Genomic DNA, 24,134 nt, shown 5'->3' with positions numbered 1-24,134 from the left:
TCTCTCTGTCAAATAAATAAATAAAATCTTAAAAAAAAAAAACCAAACCCCATGCATTCCAAAGCCTACCGTATCAGTAAAATTTGCGGGGAGGAGTGTCCAGGGAGCAGGGGCATGCTAAAATATCCCCTCCGAAGTAACAGACAAATTATTATGACCTACATCTCCCACTATAAAGAAGGGAGCACATTTCACACCTAAAAATACTGCTCTCAGCTGTCACACTGGGTGACACGAAAGGCTGCCAGTTTTGAGTGAAGCCCAAGCAGGAAAGGGCTCTAATATGGCACATCCATATTGTGGTAAAAGCAGGTCTGCCACTTGGGTCATCTAACGTAGCAGACCCTATGATATTAGAGGTATTGGTGGAGGGAAAAAGTGCAGAAGAAATGAAAGCAAAACCACAGTATATATACTCTTTATTTTTCTCTGCTCATTTTATTGGGTAACTGTATAAAACCCACATACATTACGGGAGAAAATATTTATTTTTCAAATGAATAATGCATTCTTCACTCCTCAATTATTTCTGTAATATTTTACCCTTTTTAAAAACTAAATATATATTTTAATACACTTCACCTTTTCCCAAAGACTGTGGTATAATTGTGATTATCTTTAGCAACCAAAGTCTATTTCTAGCGATTTAAACTTGATATGGAGAAAAATGCCATGTCAAGTCCTTTGTACCTGATTTGGTGCTGAGGTTTAACTGGTGTATTGGTTTGTTCCAGGATCCAGAGGCTACTCTAAGCTTTAAAGCAAAGTGAAACCCTTAGGCTGGCCTCAGCTGCCTGAGGCATCTCTGGATGGGGTGACTGGTTTGCCCTGCACAGGACCGTTTCTCCCTGGGCTAGGCTGGAATATCTGGAACAGAGGACTGAGGTATTTACTGTGTCTAGGCTAGGCATTTGTTTGGGGTGGCGGGTGAGGAGAACCCTATTTCTTATGTCCGATTTTTATTGGTAATCATTTCTCCATAAGAATAAAGAGCAAATGGGTAGCTCCGGGTCTTTGATGATACCAATATTTTGTTCTCAGTCACCTATCTCTCAGTGATACTAAGCCCAATGACAAAGAAGACAAGGGCTGAGTTCACTGTGAACACAAGTGGTAAAAGTGACTGTGGCAACTGTGACCAAGGCTCCAACTGGGCTTTGACTCTTGGAAAGGTCTCTCAGGCTGGAGTCATTCTAAGCAGCCAGTAGAGAGCCAGAATTTGGATGTACTGTGTTTGGATCGATCCTACTTTTCTTCACTGTCCACTGACTTTAATTTTTATACTCAAAATAAGTCTCCATCTCTATCACAGTATCTCTATAAAACCTAAGATCACACCCAAACTTCCCCTTCGAATGTCCGTTATTAATTCGAAATTAAATAACTAAAATAAATAATGGGTAGCTAATGAGATTTTTTTCTAGGTAGTGAAAAGATATGACCTCAGTGTTTCTTCTTAATATAATTCTGACCTCTGAAATGTGGGAAGGTTCCCATTTAGAGGGAAGGTTTGGAATCCTACATAAAAATATAACATGCATTAACACGTAGAAAATTCTTGAATACAAAGAAAATTCAAGTGACCATATCCTTACTGATATTAATATAACACAAAATTTCCATGAATATGTTAGCACAAAATGCAATTCATTTCTAGTTGACACAATGAAACAATTGATACTCAAATTCTAACTACTATAGCATAGACATCTGAACAAGGTTTGAATACGTACATGCGTTTCAAAGTAGAATTTGGCTGTGGGCTGGTAATTTTTATTCTAATCCACAGTATTTTTGATTCTTAATTTCAGTTGTTCTTAATAAGAAATTAGAAGAAAAGCTAAATTTCTGACACTTAGATAAAAAATTAGCTAAGGGTTCTTCTTTTGTATATTCAGTTAGAAGCTATTCTAAAGCTGCTGCTTTACCTTCTTTCTTTAAACAAAAGTGTTTGGATAGTATACTTTCCTAATTACAGGAAAATATTCTAACCCTTTCTCCAAATCCTATCGCAATTGGAAGAGCCGTATCATTATCTTTTAATGATTTCACCTATATTTTGTATTTTAGAAATGTCAGCAATATTACTTTCTGTAAAATAAAAAGGAGCATTAAAAATATTCAGCTAGTACTAGCGTCTAGATTTTGAAGACGTTCCTTTATAATGAAACAAAATGTTCAGAACAACTGTCCACAACCAACTTTTAAAAATCAGATTTAGTACTCTTTTTCACTTTTTAAACCAATGTGGGCTTATATCAAAGTGTTCCTAGAGGGGAGGAACGATGTACCGTACTGAAAAACTGAGACCTTGTCAGAGGTCTTCTCAACCTGGTTCTGAACAACTTTATAAGCCAACAGATCTGTACCATATGCGATTCTCAGGGTCAGGACTATGGGATGCTATGTAAAAAAAATATTTTGGTATTACAAGTAACAAAAGCACCTTGGATTGGATCCAAGATAGACATGTGTTATAAATGAATTCTGCTTTATAGTAAAATACATTTAAAGTATAATTCAACATACTTACCATAAAGCATACATAAGTAAAGGTACTCCTTTGAAGCCAAAAATCTGATGCTGCTGAAGCAGAGTCCAGTTCCTACTACCATTGCTGAATGTGACTAATTTGATATCATTTCCTAAGTCCTGTGGAATCTTCTTGATCTTTTAACATCTTACGATAGTGACCTGGCACTAGTTTAGCTCTATAAAAACATAATTGTCACAAATCACACAAAAACATGATAACTAGCACACATTTCTGTACATCTTCAAAAAAAATCTTTGGGTAACAACTAAATGCATAATGCTATGGGAGATCCAAAGAAGCACTCTAAATGATGGATAATATTTAATGATGGCAAATGAGAATTATTTTCTAAAAAGCTGTACCAATGTTAATTTTAGGTAGAACATAACATGGAATTATTTCATGAAATATAGTCTCTTTCTATGCTCTCCTGACAACACTCCCAACAGAAAGCTTCCAGTCTATTTGCTGTTTCTTGGCTGATGAGACATTCATCTTTTAATTCCCTGATTGTCTTCCTCAATGATTTTTGGAAACGTTTTTCTCGGTCTAAAACATTCCGCAGACTTTTCTTGGTATCCTCTAGCTCGCTGATCACATGATCTAATTTATGCTTAAGTTTCTTTGGACTGTCCATTACACTGTAGCTATGTTCCTAAAAACATAAACACCAAGTTATTAAATCAGAGAGACAAGTAGTTAACATAAAAGCTTATAGCTAGGCTGTTCTTCCATTCACAATGCTTAGATATCTTTAAGTTGGTGATACTTAGAGGTTTAAAGAACACAGGAAGAAGATGCAGGTAAAAGCAGTATTTTGGGTGCCTAGTGCCTCCCTCCTTTATCTAAGGCTAGGCGTAACATGAGGGGTACAGAATCTACAGAGGGGAGGCGCTGCTCCTTGGGGGGTAAATATCTGCTATGAACATGACACTTGTAATGACTATCCAGCTTTCATTCCCTAGGTGTAGGGCCACTAAGTTTATGTTTTACCTACCAACAAATCTTTAATCATTACACTTTCAACTATTTTATTTTATATTGATGAATATTCATGTTAAAGGAGATGACAGAAAAGGAGCACTTGAGCAGGTCCTCAGGCTGAGTGTTATATATTTAGAGAGGACTCTGGTTTGGGGCTTTTAGAGAGAGAATTTAAGCTCTCTTGATATTTACTATGGCTATGCTTAAGTTTGCTGGGTATACTTTTTTTTCATTTGAATATAGGGAAAGTAACAGTGACATATCTTAAAAAGGCACTATAAAATAATCTTGAAAAGTTGTTATTTAATATTAAAATTAGCAAAGAGGACTTTTGCTTGTAGCCAACATGAAATAACAGAGATTGGATGGATTCCTCTCTAAAAAACCCAACACGTGGCTAAAAGGCATAAAAAAAGGTTACGAAGATAACCGATATCAGGCAAGGAAGGCAGCAATCCTGGAGGGATGGGAAACTAAGAGGTGAGCCCTATGGCCGACTGCCCCAGCTTATTGCCTTGGGAGAGTGCGTATGCTGCAGAGCTCGGGAGACTGAGAAGATTGTGCAGAGCGTCCAGGAAGACCAAAGTGGCTACCATTCACAGGAGAGAGTACTAGAGAGGAGAGAGAACTCTGAAGATCCTGACAGGCTCCCCTTCTAGTATTCAGTGCACACAGGTAGGGAACTGCTCAAGTCTGAGGAAAGAGTGACCAGAAAGGACCAGCAGTGCTCTGTGTTCAGAGGGCATGGCCACTATTCCCACTCCTGCCAGATTAGAAAATTCCAGGATTCATGGGGCATTGAGTAGAGTATACAGAACGGTCTTGCCACAGTGGTGGAGAACAAATAGCCCTAGACAGAACACTCTTCTAGTCCTGCCTAACAAACAAAACCTGAAAGGATCAAACTGTTTCCAAATAATTTTGTGGTATCCCAGAACAAAGCTCAAGAATACAGGGTACAAAAATATCCAGCATCCAGCAAAGTAAAATCCACAATGTGCAGCACACAACATTTATCAGGTATGCAAAGAAATAGGACAATGTGAGCCATAATAAGAAATAAATCAGTCAATGAAAACTAACCCAGAACTGCCACAAATGTTGGAATTAGCAGATAAGGGAATTAAGAAAGTTATTAAAATTGTATTCTATATATTCAAAAAGTTAGGCAGAGACATGAAAGATATAAAAAAGAAACAAATAGAACATCTAGAGATAAAATCTACAGTGTGTGAGGTGAAAAATACATTGGAGGGAATTAATGGCAGATTAGTGAAGGTGAAGGCTCAGCAATATGAACTATCCAGAATAGACTACAGAGAGAAAATGGAATATTGAAAGACAAAACTAGAAAAAACCAAAAAATTAGGAGAGCATCAGTGAGTGGTAGTGTGACTCACATAGCCTAATACATATGCAATCAGAATCCCTGAAGGAATGGAAAGAAATGTTGAGGTAGAATGAAATATCTGAAGAAACCTTGGCCAAAATTTGTCCAAGTTTGATGAAAACTATAAACCCACAGATAAAGAAGCTCAAAAATCCCAAGCATGAGAAATATGAAGAAAGCTAAACTAAGGTAAATCATAATCAAATTATTCAAGCCACTGGGAAAGAAAAATTCTTAAAAGCAAGGAAAACAAGAAACATTAGATATATAGAGGATAAAGATGACAGATTTTGCATTAGAAACAATGTCTGTGAGGATACAGTGGAGCAACATCTTTGAAGAACTAAAAACAATCTCCAAAACTATCAACCTAGGATTTGATACCTAATGAAAAAAATCTTTCAAAAACAGACTAAGTAATGATTTTTCTCCAGAAATATAAAAGCTGAAAGAATTCATCACCAGCATAGCTGCACTGTAAGAAATTAAAGTTCTTCAGACAGAATGAAACCAGAGGGAAATACAGACTTACCCCAAGGAATGAAAAGCCCTGGCAATGCCCACTACATGGGTAAGGTATAAGACTTTTTTTCTTATTATTTATATCTCTTTAAAAGATAATTTATTGTTAAAACAAAAATTCTAACAATGTAGTGTGGGGTTTATAGCATATGTAAAAGTGAAATGTATGATAGCAGTAACACAAAAATTGGGAGAAGGGAAATGAAAGTAGACGATTTTAAGATTCTTATGATATGTGTTAAGTGGAATAATATCACTTGGATATAGCCTTTGATAATTTAAAGATGAATGCTATAGACTCAAAAGCAACCACTAAAATGAAACAAAAAGTTACAGCCAATGAGTCAAAAAAAGGATGTAAAATAGAACCAAAAAAATTCAATTAATCCAAAAAAAGGCAGAAAAAGAAGAAAATGGGAACAAAGAACAAATGGAACAAGTAGGAGACAAATATGATGACAGATTTAACTAAACCAAACAATATCAATAAACACATTAAGTGTAAATGGTCTGAATAACCCAAGTAAAAGGCTGAAATTATCAGATTAGATTAAAAAAATCAAGACCCAAAAGTATAAGCTACCTAAAAAAACGCACTTCAAACCAAATAGGTTGAAAGTAAAAGAGCGAAAAAAGATACAGACCTTCCTCCACCTATGATGGGTTTCACAAGGCCTATTTTATAATAAAGTGTTGAATATCTCATGTAATTAATTGAAAACTATTATTGGGAGTGAAAAACACAATGGTTGTATGGCCACAGAATGGTTCTAAGTGTACTGACTGTTCACCCTTGTGATCGTGTGGCTGACTGGCTTGCTGCCACTGCCCAGCATCATAAAAGAGTATAGTGACACATATCACTGGCCCAGGAAAAGATGAAAATTAAAAACAAGAAATACGGTTTCTATTGAAAAGTCCACTGATTTTGCACCATCGTAAAGTTGAAAAATCATGAGTCAAATCACCATAAGTTGGGAACGATTACCAATATATAACACTAATGAAAAAGAAAAAAGTGGGTATACTGCTATCAGAGAAAATAGATTTCAGAGCAAAAGAACATTACCAGGGATAAAGAAGGTCATTTCCGGGGAGGAGCAAGAGAGCAGGGGAGTAGGAGACCTAAATTTCATCTGGTCCTAGGAATTCAGCTAGATAGGTATCAAACCATTCTGAACACCTACAAACTCAACAGGAGATCGAAGAAAAGAATAGCAGCAACTCTCTGAACAGAAAAGTGACCACTTTCTGGAAGGTCACTTCTGATTTGTTTAGTGTATATTTTTCTGGGGTCGTTGTTACCCTGTTAGCATTTTATCTCTTATTCATCTATTCTCCTCTGGACAAAATGACAAGAAGGAAAAACTCACCTCAAAAAAAAAGAACAAGAGGCAGTACTGACTGCCAGGGACCTAATCAATACGGACATTAGTAAGATGTCTGAACTAGAGTTCAGAATGACGATTATAAAGATACTAGCTGGGCTTCAAAAAAGCATGGAAGATACTAGAGAAACCCTTTCTGGAGAAATAAAAGAACTAAAATCTAATCAAGTGGAAATCAAAAAGGCTATTAATGAGGTGCAATCAAAAATGGAGGCTCTAACTGCTAGGATAAATGAGGCAGAAGAGAGAATTAGTGATACAGAAGACCAAATGATGGAGAATGAAGAAGCTGAGAAAAAGAGAGATAAACAACTACTGGATCATGAAGGCAGAATTCAAGAGATAAGTGATACCATAAGATGAAACAATATTAGAATAATTGGGATCCCAGAAGAAGAAGAAAGAGTGAGAGGAGCAGAAGGTATACTGGAGCAAATTATAGCAGAGAACTTCCCTAATTTGGGGAAGGAAACAGGCATCAAAATCCAGGAGGCACAGAGAACCCCCCTCAAAATCAATAAAAATAGGTCCACACCCCGACATCTAATAGTAAAATTTACAAGTCTCAGAGACAAAGAGAAAATCCTGAAAGCAGCTCGGGACAAGAGGTCTGTAACCTAGGAACATTAGATTAGCAACAGACCTATCCACAGAGACCTAGCAGGCCAGAAAGGACTGGCATGATATATTCAGGGCACTAAACGAGAAAAATATGCAGCCAAGAATACTATATCCAGCTAGGCTGTCATTGAAAATAGAAGGAGAGATAAAAAGCTTCCAGGACAAACAAAAACTAAAAGAATCTGTGAACACCAAACCAGCCCTACACGAAATATTTAAAGGAGTCCTCTAAGCAAAGAGAGAGCCTAAAAGGAACATAGACCAGAAAGGAACATAGACAATATACAGAAACAGCCACCTTACAGGAATACAATGGCACTAAATTCATGTCTTTCAATAGTTACCCTGAATGTAAATGGGCTAAATGCCCCAATCAAAAGACACCGGGTATCAGATTGGATAAAAAAACAAGACCCATCGATATGCTGACTACAAGAGACTCATTTTAGACCCAAGGTCACCTCCAGATTGAAAGTGAGGGGGTGGAAAACCATTTACCATGCTAATGGACATCAAAAGAAAGGTGAGGTGGCAATCCTTATATCAGACAAATTAGATTTTAAACCAAAGACTATAATAAGAGATGAGGAAGGACACTATATCCTACTTAAAGGGTCTATCCAACAAGAAGATCTAATAATTGTAAATGTTTATGCCCCTAACATGGGAGGAGCCAATTATATAAGCCAATTAATAACAAAATCAAAGAAACACATCGACAACAATACAATAATAATAGGGGACTTTAACACCCCTCTTCACTGAAATGGACAGATCATCTAAGCAAAAGATCAATAAGGAAATAAAGGCTTTAAATGACACATTGGACCAAATGGACTTCACAGATATATTCAGAACATTCCATCCCAAAACAACAGAATACACACTCTTCTCTAGTGCCCATGGAACATTCTGCAGAACAGATCACAACCTAGGTCACAAATCAGGTCTTAACCAGTACCAAAAGACTGGGATCATTCCCTGCCTATTTTTGGACCACAATGCTTTGAAACTAAAACTCGATCACAAGAGGAAAGTTGGAAAGAACTCAAATACATGGAGGCTAAAGAGCATCCTACTAAAGAATGAATGGGTCAACCAGAAAATTAAAGAAAAATTCTAAAAATTCATGGAAACCAATGAAAATGAAAACACAACTGTTCAAAATCTTTGGGATGCAGCAAAGGCAGTCCTAAGAGGAAAGTATATAGCAATACAAGCCTTTCTCAAGGAACAAGAAAGGTCTCAAACACACAACCTAACCCTACACCTAAAGGAGCTGGAGAAAGAACAGCAAATAAAGCCTAAACCCAACAGGAGAAGAAATAGTAAAGATCAGAGCAGAAATCAATGAATAGAAACCAAAAGAACAGTAGAACAGATCAGCGAAACTAGGAGCTGGTTCTTTGAAAGAATTAACAAGATTGATAAACCCCTGGCCAGACTTATCAAAAAGAAAAGAGAATGGACCCAAATAAATAAAATCATGAATGAAAGAGGAGCGATCACAACAAGAACATATTATGAGCAACTATATGACAGCAAATTAGATAATCTGGAAGAAATGGATGCATTCCTAGAGATGTATCAACTACCAAAACTGAACCAGGAAGAAATAGAAAACCTGAACAGACCCATAACCACTAAGGAAATTGAAGCAGTCATCAAAAATCTCCCAACAAACAAAAGCCCAGGGCCAGATGGCTTCCCAGGGGAATTCTATAAACATTTAAAGAAGAATTAATACCTATTCTTCTGAAGCTGTTTCAAAGAACAGAAATGGAAGGAAAACTTCCAAACTCATTTTCTGAGGCCAGCATTACCTTGATCCCAAAACCAGACAAAGACCCCATCAAAAAGGAGAACTACAGACTAATATCCCTAATGAACATGGATGCAAAAATTCTCACCAAAATACTAGCCAATAGGATCCAACAGTACATTAAAAGGATTATTCACCACGACCAAGTGGGATTTATTCCTGGGCTGCAAGGTTGGTTCAACATCTGCAAATCAATCAACGTGATACAATGCATTAATAAAAGGAAGAACAAGAACCATATGATCCTCTCAATAGATGCAGAAAAAGCATTTGACAAAGTACAGCATCCTTTCTTGATTAAAACTCTTCAGAATGTAGGGATAGAGGGTACATACCTCAATATCATAAAAGCCATCTATGAAAAACCCACAGCAAATATCATTCTCAATGGGGAAAGACTGAGAGCTTTTCCCCTAAGGTCTGGAACACGGCAGGGATGTCCACTATCACCACTGCTATTCAACATAGTATTGGAAGTCCTAGCCACAGCAATCAGATAACAAAAAGAAAAGGCATCCGAATCAGCAAAGAAGAAGTCAAACTCTCACTCTTTGCAGATGGTATGATACTTTATGTGGAAAACCCAAAAGACTCCACCCCAAAACTGCTAGAACTCATACAGGAATTCAGTAAAGTGGCAGGATATAAAATCAATGCACAGAAATCAGTTGCATTTCTCTACACCAACAACAAAACAGAAGAAAGAGAAATTAAGGAGTTGATCCCATTTACAATTTCACCCAAAACCATAAGATACCTAGGAATAAATCTAACTAAAGAGGCAAAGAATCTGTACTCAGAAAACTATAAAATACTCATGAAAGAAATTGAGGAAGACACAAAGAAATGGAAAAACGCTCCATGCTCATGGATTGGAAGAACTAATATTGTGAAGATGTCAATGCTACCTAGAGCAATCTACACATTTAATGCAATCCCCATCAAAATACCATCCACTTTTTTCAAAGAAATGGAACAAATAATCCTAAAATTTGTATGGAACCAGAAAGACCCCAAATAGCCAGAGGGATGTTGAAAAAGAAAAGCAAAGCCAGTGGCATCACAATTTGGGACTTCAAGCTCTATTACAAAGCTGTAATCATCAAGACAGTATGGGACTGGCACAAAAACAGACACAAAAATCAATGGAACAGAATGGAGAGCCCAGAAATGGACTCTCAACTCTATGGTCAACTAATCTTCAACAAAGCAGGAAAGAATGTCCAATGGAAAAAAGACAGTCTCTGCAACAAATGGTGTTGGCAAAAGTGGATAGCCACATGCAGAATGAAACTGGACCATTTCCTTACACCTTATACAAAAATAGATTCAAAATGGATGAAAGACCTAAATGTGAGACAGGAGTTCATCAAAATCCTGGAGAAGAACACAGGCAGCACCTCTTCGACCTCAGCCGCAGCAACTTCTTCCTAGAAACATCGCGAAAGGCAGGGGAAACAAAGGCAAAAATGAACTATTGGGACTTCATTAAGATAAAAAGCTTTTGCACAGCAAAGGTAACAGTCAACGAAACCAAAAGACAACCGACAGAATGGGAGAAGATATTTGCAAATGACATATCAGATAAAGGGCTAGTATCCAAAATCTATAAAGAACTTATTAAACTCAACACCCAAAGAACAAATGATCCAATCAAGAAACGGGCAGAAGACATGAACAGACATTTCTGCAAAGAAGACATCCAAATGGCCAACAGAATCATGAAAAAGTGCTCAACATCGCTCGGCATCAGGGAAATCCAAATCAAAACCTCAATGAGATACCACTTCACACCAGTCAGAATGGCTAAAATTAACAAGTCAGGAAACGACAGATGTTGGCGAGGATGTGGAGAAAGGGGAACCCTCCTACACTGTTGGTGGGAATGCAAGCTGGTGCAGCCACTTCGGAAAACAGTATGGAGCTTCCTCAAAAAGTTGAAAATAGAGCTACCCTACGACCCAGCAATTGCACTACTGGGTATTTACCCCAAAGATACAAGTATAGTGATCCGAAGGGGTACATGCCACCAATGTTTATAGCAGCAATGTCCACAATAGCCAAACTATGGAAAGAGCCAAGCTGTCCATCAACAGATGAATGGACAAAGAAGATGTGGTATACACACACATACACACACACATACATACACACAATGGAATATTACGCAGCTATCAAAAAAACCAAAATCTTGCCATTTGCAATGATGTGGATAGAACTAGAGGGTATTACGCTAAGCGAAATACGTCAATCAGAAAAAGACAAGTATCATACGATCTCACTGATATGAGGCATTCTTAATCTCAGGACACAAACTGAGGGTTGCTGGAGTGGTGGGGGGTGGGAGGGATGGGGTGGCTGGGTGATAGACATGGGGGAGGGTATGTGCTATGGTGAGTGCTGTGAATTGTGTAAGACTGATTAATCACAGACCTGTACCTCTGAAACAAATAATACATTATATGTTAAAAAAAAAAAAAAAAGAAGATAGTAGGAAGGGAAAAATGAAGAGGGGAGAAATCGGAGGGGGAGACGAACCATGAGAGACTATGGACTCTGAGAAACAAACTGAGGGTTCTAGAGGGGAGGGGGTTGGGGGATGGGTTAGCCCGATGATGGGTATTAAAGAGGGCACGTATTGAATGGAGCACTGGGTGTTATACGCAAACAATGAATCAGGGAACCCTATATCAGAAACTAATGATGTAATGTATGGTGATTAACATAACATAATAAAATTAAATTAAAAAAAAAAAGAAGGCCATTTCCTAATAATAATAGGGTTAAATTATCAAGGCATAACAATCCTAAATATTTAGTACCCAATAACAGTGCTGTAAAACATAACAAGTAAAAACTGACAACTTCAAGGAGAATTAGAAGATTACCAGAAGATTAAATTCCTCTCTCAATAATAGAGCAAGCAGACAGAAGTTTAGTAAGGATGAAAAGTGAACAACACTATAAACAATTTGACTTAATGGATATTTCTAAGACATTCTAGCCAACATCAGCAGAATGTACATTCTTTGCAAATGCACACAGAACATTTGCCAAGATAGACCATATTCTAGACTACAAGTCTCAATAAATTTAAAAATATTTCAAGCCATACAACCTATATTCTCTGACTACAATATAATTAAATTAGAAATTAATAGAAAGGTAACTGGAAAATTCCCCAATATTTGGAAACTATATGGCACACACTTCTAAATAATTCAAAGAACAAATCCAAATGGAATTTGGAAATATCCTGAACTAAATGAAAATGAAGACATTTATGGAGGGTTGTTAAAGCAATACTTAGGAAGCAATTAATGTCACTAAATGCCTATATTCGAAAGGAAGAAGCCTCAAGTCAATGACCTTAGCTTTCATTTTAAGAAACTAGAAAAAGATGAGCAAATTTTACTGAAGTAGAAAAAATAAAATAATAAAGATGAATGGAAATCAGTCAAGTAGAAAACAAAAACAAAAAAGCAAGAAAATCAATGAGAGCTAGTTCTTTGACAAGATCAATAAAATTGAGAAATCTCTAGGCAGACTGATCAGCAATAAAAGAGAACAGAAACAAACTGCCAATATCAGAAATGGGAGAGATAATATCCCTACAGATTCTATATATGTTAAAAGGATAATAAGCAAATATTATGAACAAATTTTAAACTAATGAACTTGACAACTGAGATAAAATGGACAAATCCCTTGGAGGATACAAGCTACCAAAAAAACTTTTCCCACCACATGCTCAGATAGTTTTACTGGGGTATTCTATCAAATACTTATGGAAGAAATAATAACGAATCTATACAAACTCTTCCAGAAAATCAAAAAAGGAGGCAATATTTTCTAACTTATTCATTGAGGTCAGCATTATTTTGATTCTAAAACCAGACAAAGACATTACAAGGAAAGAAAACTACAGCCCAATATCCTGACTGAACATACAAGGAAAGATTCTAAACAAAATTTTAACAAATCTAATCCAACAATATATAAAAATGATAACACAGCATGAGGTAGAGTTTATTATGAGGCTGGTTTAATATTCAAACATCAATTGATATAACTAATCATATTAACAAACTACAAAAGAAAACCACATGATCTCGATACAGAAAAAGCATTTGACAAAACTAACATTCACTTCTGATAAAAACTCTCACCAAACTAGAACAGAAAGGCACTTCCTTAATCTGATAAAAGGCATTTATGAAAAACCTACAGTTAACATATTTAGTGGTGAAAGACTGAATGCCTGCTTTCTAAAATCAGGAGCAAAGCCTGATTTTAGGAGAAAGCCTGGAGATCAGCTCTAAATATTTCTATTCAGCATAGCCCTGGAAGTTCAAAGCAGTACAATAAAGCAAGAAAAAGAAATAAAAGGCCTCGTATTGGAAGGGAAGAATTAAAACTGTCTTTAAAGACAGACAATATGATTATGTGGAAAATCTATTAGCCTCTATAAAAAGCTTTTATAATTAATATGTGAGTTTAGCAAGTTTGCCAAATACAAGATCAGCATACAAAAATCAACTTCCATATACTATCAGTAAAAACAAAACAACACCATTTATAATAGCATCCAACCACATACAATACTTAGGGATAAATCTGACAAAGCGAAAGACTGGTATATTGAAAACTACAAAATGTTGCTGAGAGAAGTTCAAAACATAAATAAATGTAGAGATACAATTGAGTTCACAGGTTCAAAGACTTAAAATAGTTTCATTAAGATGTCAATTCTTCCCAAATGGAATCTGTAGATTCAACACAATCCCAGTTAAAATTCCAGCAGGAATGTTTGTAGAAATCCTTATAAAGTGATTCTAAAATTCCCATGAAAATGCAAAAGATCTAGAATATTCAAAACAACTTTGAAAAGTAACAAAGTTGGAAGACAAACACTGCCTGATTTCAAGAATTATTATAAAGCTATAGTAATCAAGAAAGTAAAACATCTGGATTCCAGGTATGGCTCTAACAGGAATACACAATGAGATGAATAATAATGCAAGCTTGAAAACTCTGTATGTGTATGACTGTTCTTTAAGAAAACCTAAAGAGGTAACTATATTTTTTATTAGATATTTTCATGTAGAAGATACAGTACCTAAAGGGAGGAATTAATTATTGCATTTTTCTTGGTAAATATATCTGTGTGAAAGCATTCTTTCAACTAAATATGTAACCAAAGGATTAACTACTTCTATATTATTACTGCATATATAAAAATTATAATGGCCCTGGGAAGCAATATTATTTTTGGACATGGTATCTGTATCTATATCTATATCTATATCTATATCTATATCTATATCTATATTTATATCTCTATCTCAAACACCTAAACCTCTACTCTAATCCTAATGGAGAAGACATATTATCTTAAAAACATCAGCATTAGGTCAGTAAGTAATTTTACTTACAAAAATGAACTGGGATTGGAATTCTTCAGTACATGAGGAAGCACCAACAAGCTGATGATTGTGGTTTGTGACTGGAAGGGTTTTGAGGGTGAAGTTTTTTCTACAATGAAGTTTTTCTCTTTTCCCCTGTTAAGAAGAGTTAATAACAATTATTGTAGATACTTCTGTCCTTTTTAAAATTTTTATTCCTTCTTAAATTTGTGTAGTGGAATACAGTATTTATTTTCATGGACACTGCTTGAAAAACTCAGTAAATTTTAAATTCCTTTGAGATTATTATTTTTTTAATACAAACTAGTATTTATTAAAAAATAATTTGCCATTCATACAATCCTCCAAATAACCTAGAGATCCCCTTTCCCCATCCCCCGCCCCAGGTCAAGAGAGGCCACCATAGAGAGGCAGATTTGGTCTGAAGTGCTTACATCCACTCTCAAATTTTATTTTAAATTGTTTTCTGGTGGTATGCACTCAGCTTGTAAAAGAGACAGCATTTTTAATACGAAATTGGCTGTCATGTTTACTTTAAGGATGTTACTGAGGTCTTGTCCACTACATTAGGCAATGTCTCCTTTAAGAGGCCTCAAGAGAAACATTCTTTTCATAGCTATTGCTGAAAAATGTTTTGCTTCTCCTTAACAGAGAGCATGAGTTTTAAGAAAATGTATTGACTGTGCAAACCAGGTAACCCAATGTATTCTATTCTTTTTATTGGCCGCTAGGAGACTAGAGCTGATGTTCTAGCATATGAACTAGTATGTATTATATGGTATTCTGTAGTGTATAGACCAATATTGCCCTTTTTTATATATAAAATCTTTTTACAGGCAATATTGGTCCACATATAACATAGCAACAACAGTACGAGTTTAATCTCTGCGATTAGTTTAAAGGAACTTCCTGAAAATAACTCTAAAGTTCATCTAGAAACACAAATTTTCCTAAAAAAAATAAGAGTGCTATTGAGAAAGAATATGTCCTACCACTTATTAAAGATACATCACTCAGTAACAATAGTTAATAGAATGTGCTACCCTCTTAAAGATGAGACAGGAAAATCTAGAAATAGATCAAGTGGATAAAAGGCTTTAGGAAAAAAAATTGCAGTCTAAATAAGTGGACAAAGGCTGGGGTGCCTGGGTGGCTCAGTTGGTTAAGCATCTGACTTTTGGTTTCAGCTCAGGTCATGATCTCAGGGTTTTGAGATCAAGCCCTGCCTCTGGCTCTGCGCTCAGTGGGTAGCCTGCTTCTGTCTCTCTGCCCCTCCCCCCACCTCAGACGCACATGCGCATGCACCCATTCTCTCTCTCTCTCAAATAAAATCTTTAAAAAAAATAAGTGAAGAAAGGCTATAGGGGCGCCTGGGTAGCTCAGTCGGTTAAGCGTCTGCCTTGGCTCAGGTCATGATCTCGGGGTCCTGGGATTGAGTCCTGCATCAGGCTCTCTGCTTGGCAGGGAGTCCGCTTCTCCCTCTCAGTCTCTCTGTGCTCTCCCTCTTGCTCTCTCTCGAATAAATAAATAAAATCTTAAAAAAAATACTTAAAAAAAGAGAAAGGCTATAAATCATGTAAAAATGAATTAAGAAAAAGTTATATCCTTAATATGTAATAAATCATGTTGAAATTCTAGCACTGAAAATTTATGTAAAAATGAAAATCCTTAGAAAGTAGAAAAAAATAGGGAATATTTATATTATCTTAAGGTGGGGAAGGCTAAAGGCAGATAATTCAATAGAAAATATAGAACTGACTATTTAAAAGAGACATCTGAATTTCAAACAAAACAGAAAACTGAAACCAACCTGATAATTAGTACTAAAAACAGCAAAAAGTAATTGCAACACAGATGTCAGTTAAATAATCCGTATCTTCAATATGCAGTGTTTTTACATGTAGTTTAGAAAAAGATGAAGAGAGAAAAGGACCTCAATAAGTAACCCACAAAAGAAAAAATATAAATGTCTAATAAATGCATAAAAAATGTAGAGACCAATATTCAAAATAAATTAAAAATAAATTAAAATGCCATTTTTGCCTATCAATTTTAACAAAGGTTAAAAACACAACTTACTCTGAGGACTAGGGTGGATGGATACTTTCATGCAAAGGTAATAGGGGAGTAGATTGGTATAAGCTTTCTGGTGGGCCTTTGGGGATCTGTATCAAAAGCAAAGGCTTTAAAAATGTGTGTAATCTTTGATGCAACAATTTTATTTCCAGGAATTTAGTTTGAGACAATAAGGATATGTACAAAGATTCAGCTAGAATAATGTTCATCACAGCACTGTTTAAAATAGTAAGTGATGATAATCTATATACAATAGTAATTGGTTACATAAACTGTTGTTCCTACATCAAATCAATTGCTACATGGTCACTAAATATGTTTTGTAAAACTGGTACCACCAGGTACTGACAAGGATATGGAACCAGAGGAACATTTATATGTGGATGGTGAGACTACAAATTGGCAAACCACTTTGGAAAATGATGGCAATACTGCTTGAGCTGGACATACACAACCCTAGGACCCAGCAGTTCCACTTCAGAAGAGGTTTCATTTCAGCAGAAATGTGAACCTATGTGCACCCAAAGGCACATGGACAAAAACACTCAGAGTTGCATCATTCATAATAGACCTGAGGTGAAAACCCAAATGTTTATCAACAGTAGAAAAGCAAAATTATAGTTTATTTAGATAATAGAATACTATATTGCAAAGAAAGTAAATGGACTATTATCACATACTACAACACTGGGTGCCTGGGTGGCTCAGTTGGTTAAGCGTCTGCCTTCCACTCAGGTCATAATCCTGGAGTCCCAGGATCGAGTCCCGCATTGGGCTCCCTGCTCAGTGGGGAGTCTGCTTCTCCCTCTGACCCTGCCCCCTCTCGTGCTCTCTCAAATAAATAAAATCTTGGAAAAAAAAAAAAAAAACATGGGCGAATCACACATACAAAATGTTGAGCTAAAGAAGAGTACATACTGACTCGATTTATATGAGAGACAGTGATAAAAGTCAGGATAGTATTTACCTTTGGGGGTAGAGTGACTAGAAAAGAGCATGAAGGAGGCTTCTGGGGTGCTGGTAATATTTTATATCTTGGTTTAAAGGGAGTTAATTCACTTTATGACAATTTATTGCTAGGTACATTTATGATGTGTGCACTTTCCCATATGTATATTTTAATATAAACTTTATACTAAAATAATAATCAATAAAAATTGATGTCTATATAGGTTTCTCTTAAAAATATTATCTGTAGATCTGCAACACAATTATGTGGGATGCTTGTTAAAATGTGCAGCTTTCTGGACTCTAGCCCAAACTTAGTGAATCACATTATCTGGGGCACAGGATTCTCCATTTTATTTTATTTTTAAAAAAGATTTATTTATTTTAGAGAGAGAGAGAGAGAGTGTGAGCAGGGGGAGGGGCAGAGGGAGAGAATCTTCAAGTAAACTCCCTGCTGAGCATGGAGCCCTATGCAGGGCTTCATCTCATGACCTAGAGATCATGACCTGAGCCAAACCAGGAGTAGGTTGCTCAACCGACTGAGCCACCCAGGTGTCCTGGATTCTCCATTTTAAACAAGCTCCCTGGATAATTCTTATATAGACTAAAGTTTGAAAGCCATTGTTATGGAAAAACATTTAACATCCTGGAAAGTAGTAGTTAACAGTGGACTCTGGAGCCAAAATGACTGGGTTCAAATTCAGCCTCCACCATTTAATAGCTGTGCCACCCTGGGGAAGGTATTCCAGCTCTCTGGACCTAAGTTTCCTCAAGTAGTAAAATGAGAGTAATAATAGTATTTATTTCACATGGTTGTTAAGAAGACTAAATGAGTTTACATATAAGGTGCTTAGAATAGTGCCTGGCACATAATAAACACTATATAAATGTTGAGATGAGAGCGAGGTGGGGGGAGAGATATGGAAGCAAATTAAGAAAGGATATACAGTTAATCCTTGAACAATGCACGGTTAAAGGCACCAACTCCCCTGCACAGTTGAAAATCCGTGTATAACTTTTGACTCTCCCAAAACTTAACTACCTATTGTTTGTAGACTGGAAGCTTTACTGACAACACAAATAGTTGATTAACACATATTTTGTATATGTATTCTATACTGTATTCTTACAATAAAGTAAACTAGAGAAAATGTTATTAAAATCCTAAGGAAGAAAAAATGTTTATAGTACTATACTGTTATTTATTGAAAAAAATCTGTGTATAAAGGGACCCATGCATTCAAACTCTGTTGCTGAAGGTTCAAATCTACAGTGTACTTATATTTTTGTAAGAATATTTATAGATGAATTTATATACATACACAAACAAATGACTGGAAAGATACACACTGAAGTGTTAAAAATATTATCTTTGGATGTGATTATTGTTAATTTTTTTAATATATATATATTTTAAAAGATTTTACTTATTTAATTGACAGAGAGATACATAGTGAGAGAGGGAATACAAGCAGGGGGAGTGGGAGAGGGAGAAGCAGGCTTCCTGCTCGATATGGGGCTCGATCCCAGGACCCTGGGATCATGACCTGAGCCAACGGCAGATGCTTAATGACTGAGCCACCCAGGCGCCCACTTTTTTTTTTTTTTTAACAGTAGGCTCCATGCCCAATATGGGGCTTGAACACAGGACCCTGAGATTTAAGAGTCGCATGCTCTACCAACTAAGCCAGCCAGGCGCCCCTGATGATTGTTAATTTTTATTTTCTTTTTGCTTCCATCATCTAATTTCCTATAATGAAAAACTTCTTTTGTTACAAGGATATAAATAGTTTTTGAAAGTCAGTAACTTATGGTTTATTTAATTATGCCCACATTTCTTAAGGTTCTCAACATTAAAGCTAGATGACACTTGCTATAAGGGAAAAAAAAACCTTCACAACGAATTGCACAAGATATTGTACATTTATTAATATGGGAGAGAGTGAGGCAGTCTCTACTTGATCACTCAGGCACTGGAATATGACCAAGTAAAGACAGTGGTATAGTGGCCAAGACCACATAGGAGCAGGTACACTTGTGGATTACAGATCTTCCTTGACTTATGATGGGGTTATGTAAATGTAAAATACTGTAAGTTGAAAAAGCATTTGATATACCTAACCTACTGAACAGAATAGTTAGCCTAGCCTACTGTAAACATGCTCAGAACACTTACATTAGCCTACAGTTGAGCAAAGTTATCTCACACAAAGCCTCTTTTATTTTTTATTTTATGTTTTTATTTTTTTAGAGAGAGAGGGAGCAAGAGTGAGAGCAAGGAGGGGAGGGGCAGAGGGAGAGGGAGGGGGGGACTCTTAAGCAGGCTCCACACCCAGCATGGAGTCCAACACACGGCTCGATCTCACAACCCTGAGATCATGACCTGAGCATAAATCAGGAGTTGGGCAGGGGGGAATCAGAGGGGGGAGATGAACCATGAGACTATGGACTCCAAGAAACAAACTGAGGGTTTTAGAGGGGAGGGGGTGGGGGGATGGGTTAGCCCAGTGATGGGTATTAAGGAGGGCACGTATTGCATGGAGAACTGGGTGTTATATGCAAACAATGAATCATGGAACACTACTAATCATAAACTAATGATGTACTATATGGTGACTAACATAGCAGCATAAAATAAAATAAAATTAAAAAATATGTATATAATTGACATGAAACGTATAAGTTTAAGGTGTACAGTGTGATGATTTGACATGTTTATACTGTAAATGATTACCACAATAAACTTAGTTAACACATTAAAAAAAAAAGAAAAAAAAAGAAATCAAGAGTTGGATGCTTAACCAACTGAGCCCCTAGGTGCCCCAAGCCTATTTTATAATGAAGTATTGATGTCTCATGTGATTTATTGAATATTGTACTGAAACTGAAAAACAGACTGGTTGTATGGGTACAGAATAGTTGTTAGTGTATTGGTTGTTTATCCTTGTGACCACATGGCTGCAGCTCATTCCCACTGCCTAGCACCATAGGAGTATGGTATTGCATCCTGCGTATCACTAGCCCAGAAAAAAGATGAAAATTAAAAATTCAAAGTATGGTTTCTGTTGAATGCATATTGCTTTTGCACTATCATAAAGTTGAAAAGTTGTAAGTCAAAGACCTTCTATACTTCCCTTATTTTCAGCTGTTGGGAAGGAGGTACCTTTCAGTGGAGGTTCATTACTGTTGTTCTGGGAACCCACAGGCTCTCCCTGAATTTTCTACACTGGAATCAGTTACTCTATGGTTACTAGAAACACTTTACCGTATATTAAGAGAGATACTAAAGGCAAGGCAGTCAATCTATAACACTAATACCACTGAGAAAAAACACAAAATTCAATTAGATTTTACTTATACAATCCTTTTCTTTTTCTCACCTTTTCTCTCCTTTCATTCTCCTGTTCTCATCTGTTTTGTTTTTCTTCCTTTTAGTTCTACCTAGGCTTTAAGCTTGAATGCATGTAGCTCTAAAGTATGCTTTGGTCCTGTTAGTGGCTCTGCTCTTGACTTTTGCTCCAGTATGAGGAGGACTGGCAACTTGGAACTTCAGTTCAACCCTCTTATTTTCCTCCATTGTTTAGATACAAATCCTGAGTTATGTTAACTCCTAAAGCCAGTCTCCTTCAACAAATCTTAGTAACATACAAATATTTCTGAGTGGTTACTGGTAAAATACTCCTACTACATATTACGAAAGCTGAAGCAGTAGCTTACAAATACAAAAACTCAAAAAATGGATTTCAGAGGAATAAGCAAACAATAAAATGTTAGCCTGAGTGGTAAAGGTTCTTCAACAGTACCATAAAAAATGAGTAATGATGGTAAGCAGTGTCTCATACACAAACCTGTAAGTGAGATGGGGAATCAAAGATAGAAGGTATGACTCCAGGTTTCAGTTTAATATTTGGAGCACTTCTGTCAAAATCTGTCTTCTTAAAGTGCCTTGAACACAACACGTCTCCTTTTTTAGGCTCCCAAATGCCTGCAGCATTCACATCAAGTCTTTTCATTGCTAATACCCATTTTCTTTTGACGTTTTCATCTGTGGGGAATCTAGAAAAAAAATACAAAAAGTATTTTAAAATTGAACACTATTGATAGATACTTGAATTAAGGCTGGACTAAACTGGTTCATTGATGAGTTTGTTATTACTCTTGGGAAATGGAATATTCAGGAAGCCATCATGAAGCATGCTTTCAGAACTTTCAGTTTTAATAGATTTTTCTACCAATCATGCTGCAGAAATACAGCCCTCATTTCAATTTTCTTCATATTATAAAGAAGAAAAGTTTCAATGGATATTATAGGAAGACCCACAACTGGAGATTTTTCTTCATCTATACGTGATAATATCACTTCGGCCTTTGCCTACATGAAGCGATATCCAGAATTTATCCCAGATGAATAGAGTACCTTGTACTTTCATTCTTCTGTCAGCATCAGAAAGTTGTTTAGTAGAGCATTTAATACACAACAGGCCTATAAATGCTTAGTGAATGAGGCAAAGAACTGCTGCAGAGTTTGAAGTTCTAGAGATAAGAACTATTTTGAGAGATCTGGAAACCAATAACCGTATCTTTTCAATTTTCCAAACTGATTCAAATCTTTTTTGGAAAAGGTAGGGTACATGTACTCATTTTTTGTTTCCTCATACGTAGCAAAGTAGTTAACAGATCTTTCTCTAGCACGTAGCACAGTGCCTGGCGCAAAAGCAGCAAAATAAACCTTTAGCAAATGAATAATTATTAAATCTTATTACTCCTTTCCTTTGCTGTCAGAAGAATGGCTAAAATAGAAAATTTGGAACATCTTGATTTATTGGTAATACTGCTAAAGAACCCTTGGTCTGAGCTTGTAATTTATATTTTTTTCTCTACAACGTAAGTTTGATCTATTTCTAAATAGAAAGGACAGGACATATTTGGGCAAAGATCCTTTCTTGCTTCAGGTTGTAAACTCCATGTAAACAAAACTGAATTTCTTTGAAGGTATGTTAAAATGCAAAGTAATAATATTAGCAAAAATGAGCTTGATATTTTTGTTTACTAGCCTCTGATACCTTGGCAGGTATCTTAAACTTTTAAACTAAATTATAAAAATGTAAATTATCACTGTCACTTCAAATTGAGCTAAAAAAAGCTATTTACAGATTTGGGAACTAAAGATCAAAACTGAAGATTTAAGTGGAACTGTCTTTGGCTTTTTATAACAGTCAGAAGTACTTGGCTTAACTACAGCAAAATCTTACACATGAAATGTCAGTCCTTTTAACTTGGAATTTGGCAAACAGCGGGAAGCACATCCAATGGCCGAGCAACATTTCACCATGATTTTAGCAACTCATAACAGAACTGAAAGAAAATTAAAACGGTAAGAGTTAGTAACTTCAAAGCTAAGGGCAACATATTTACTTTTCCCAGCATGTTTTTAGGTACTGTGAAACCATGCTAGAAAGCCAAAGGCAAATATTTTCTTCCAACACCGGCAGCTTTAAAAATTTTCCAGGGGCTTGGCTCTTTATAAGGCAAATCGTATTTCACTACGCATTCTGAGGTGTCTGAGTCAATCCTGCAGTCTTGTACATTTCCCTTCCGCGGCTTCTTACAGGCACCGTGCCACAAGGCCTTTGCATACTAACTTCTTCTCATCTTTTAGCTACGTGTTGCTTCCCAGGGAAACCTTCCTTGACACTCAGATTCAATCAGATCGCATCTAGCATTAGCTCTCATAGAACACACACTTCTACCTAGCACTTCTCAAAGTTGTAATCTTATTTCAGTGATTCTCTGATTAATGTCTTTCTCCCTTACTAGTGTGGGAGTTCCAAGAGGGCATGGTGGGGCTTGTGTTTTTTCTCGCTTTTTGTCCCCATGCTTAACTGGTGACTGGCACATAGTAAACGTCAATGCATATTTGGAAGGAATGAAGAACGAGTAAAAGCAGCAGCTCGAACGGTCGGCGAGGACCCTGGCGCCTAGCAGCTGCAGGAGCAGCGCGCGCAGGTAGCCGGCTCAGAGCCCAGGGTCCCGCGGAGCTCCGCCCCTTTCTCGAGGCTCCGGGCCGCCGCAGGGAGAAAAGGAGGGGCCGCCCTGTCACAGGTGCGGATGCGGCCGGAGAGCGTCCCTTCCTCGGGGTGAGGGGGCCCACCGGGCGTCTCCGCGCCGCTAAGGTCCACCTCGCCCCGAACCACGCCCAGAGTTTGGGCGAGTAGCGATGGGGGTGGGTGGGGGGAGGAGAAGCAACCTAAGAGTTATTACCGTTAGCAGCGAAGTCAGCGACTAACGTCGAACACAGAGATTGCATTTCCCTTCACTTCCGCCCCGTAGCCCCGGGAACCGGAAATCCGGCTGCCCCGGGTCACGTGCTCAGCCGCCATATCAGCTCGGCTGGCTGCTGTGGCCGGGAGGGGGTGTGCTA

At 36.9% G+C, this 24,134-nt stretch overlaps 1 protein-coding gene across 1 annotated transcript; it reads right to left on the bottom strand.

The window, feature by feature from the left end:
• Nucleotides 1–434: 434 nt before the first annotated feature.
• THAP6 (THAP domain containing 6) lies at nucleotides 435–24,099 on the bottom strand. Its single transcript, XM_064584606.1, has 5 exons — nucleotides 23,975–24,099; nucleotides 22,966–23,068; nucleotides 21,562–21,769; nucleotides 14,699–14,824; nucleotides 435–3,191 (listed from the first exon to the last, which is right to left on the bottom strand). Exons 2-5 carry the CDS (start codon nucleotides 23,043–23,045, stop codon nucleotides 2,937–2,939), a joined length of 669 nt encoding a protein of 222 aa, XP_064440676.1. The 5' UTR covers nucleotides 23,046–23,068; nucleotides 23,975–24,099; the 3' UTR covers nucleotides 435–2,936.
• Between the last annotated feature and the right edge of the window lie 35 nt (nucleotides 24,100–24,134).

The sequence above is a fragment of the Mirounga angustirostris genome, unplaced genomic scaffold (assembly GCF_029215605.1).
Source record: "Mirounga angustirostris isolate CCGP_5_RB_7025 unplaced genomic scaffold, mMirAng1.0.hap1 SCAF_2, whole genome shotgun sequence".
In the NCBI taxonomy this organism is placed as follows: domain Eukaryota; kingdom Metazoa; phylum Chordata; class Mammalia; order Carnivora; family Phocidae; genus Mirounga; species Mirounga angustirostris.
Note: the sequence above shows the minus strand (reverse complement) of the source record. Positions and strands in the feature narration are given on the sequence as shown.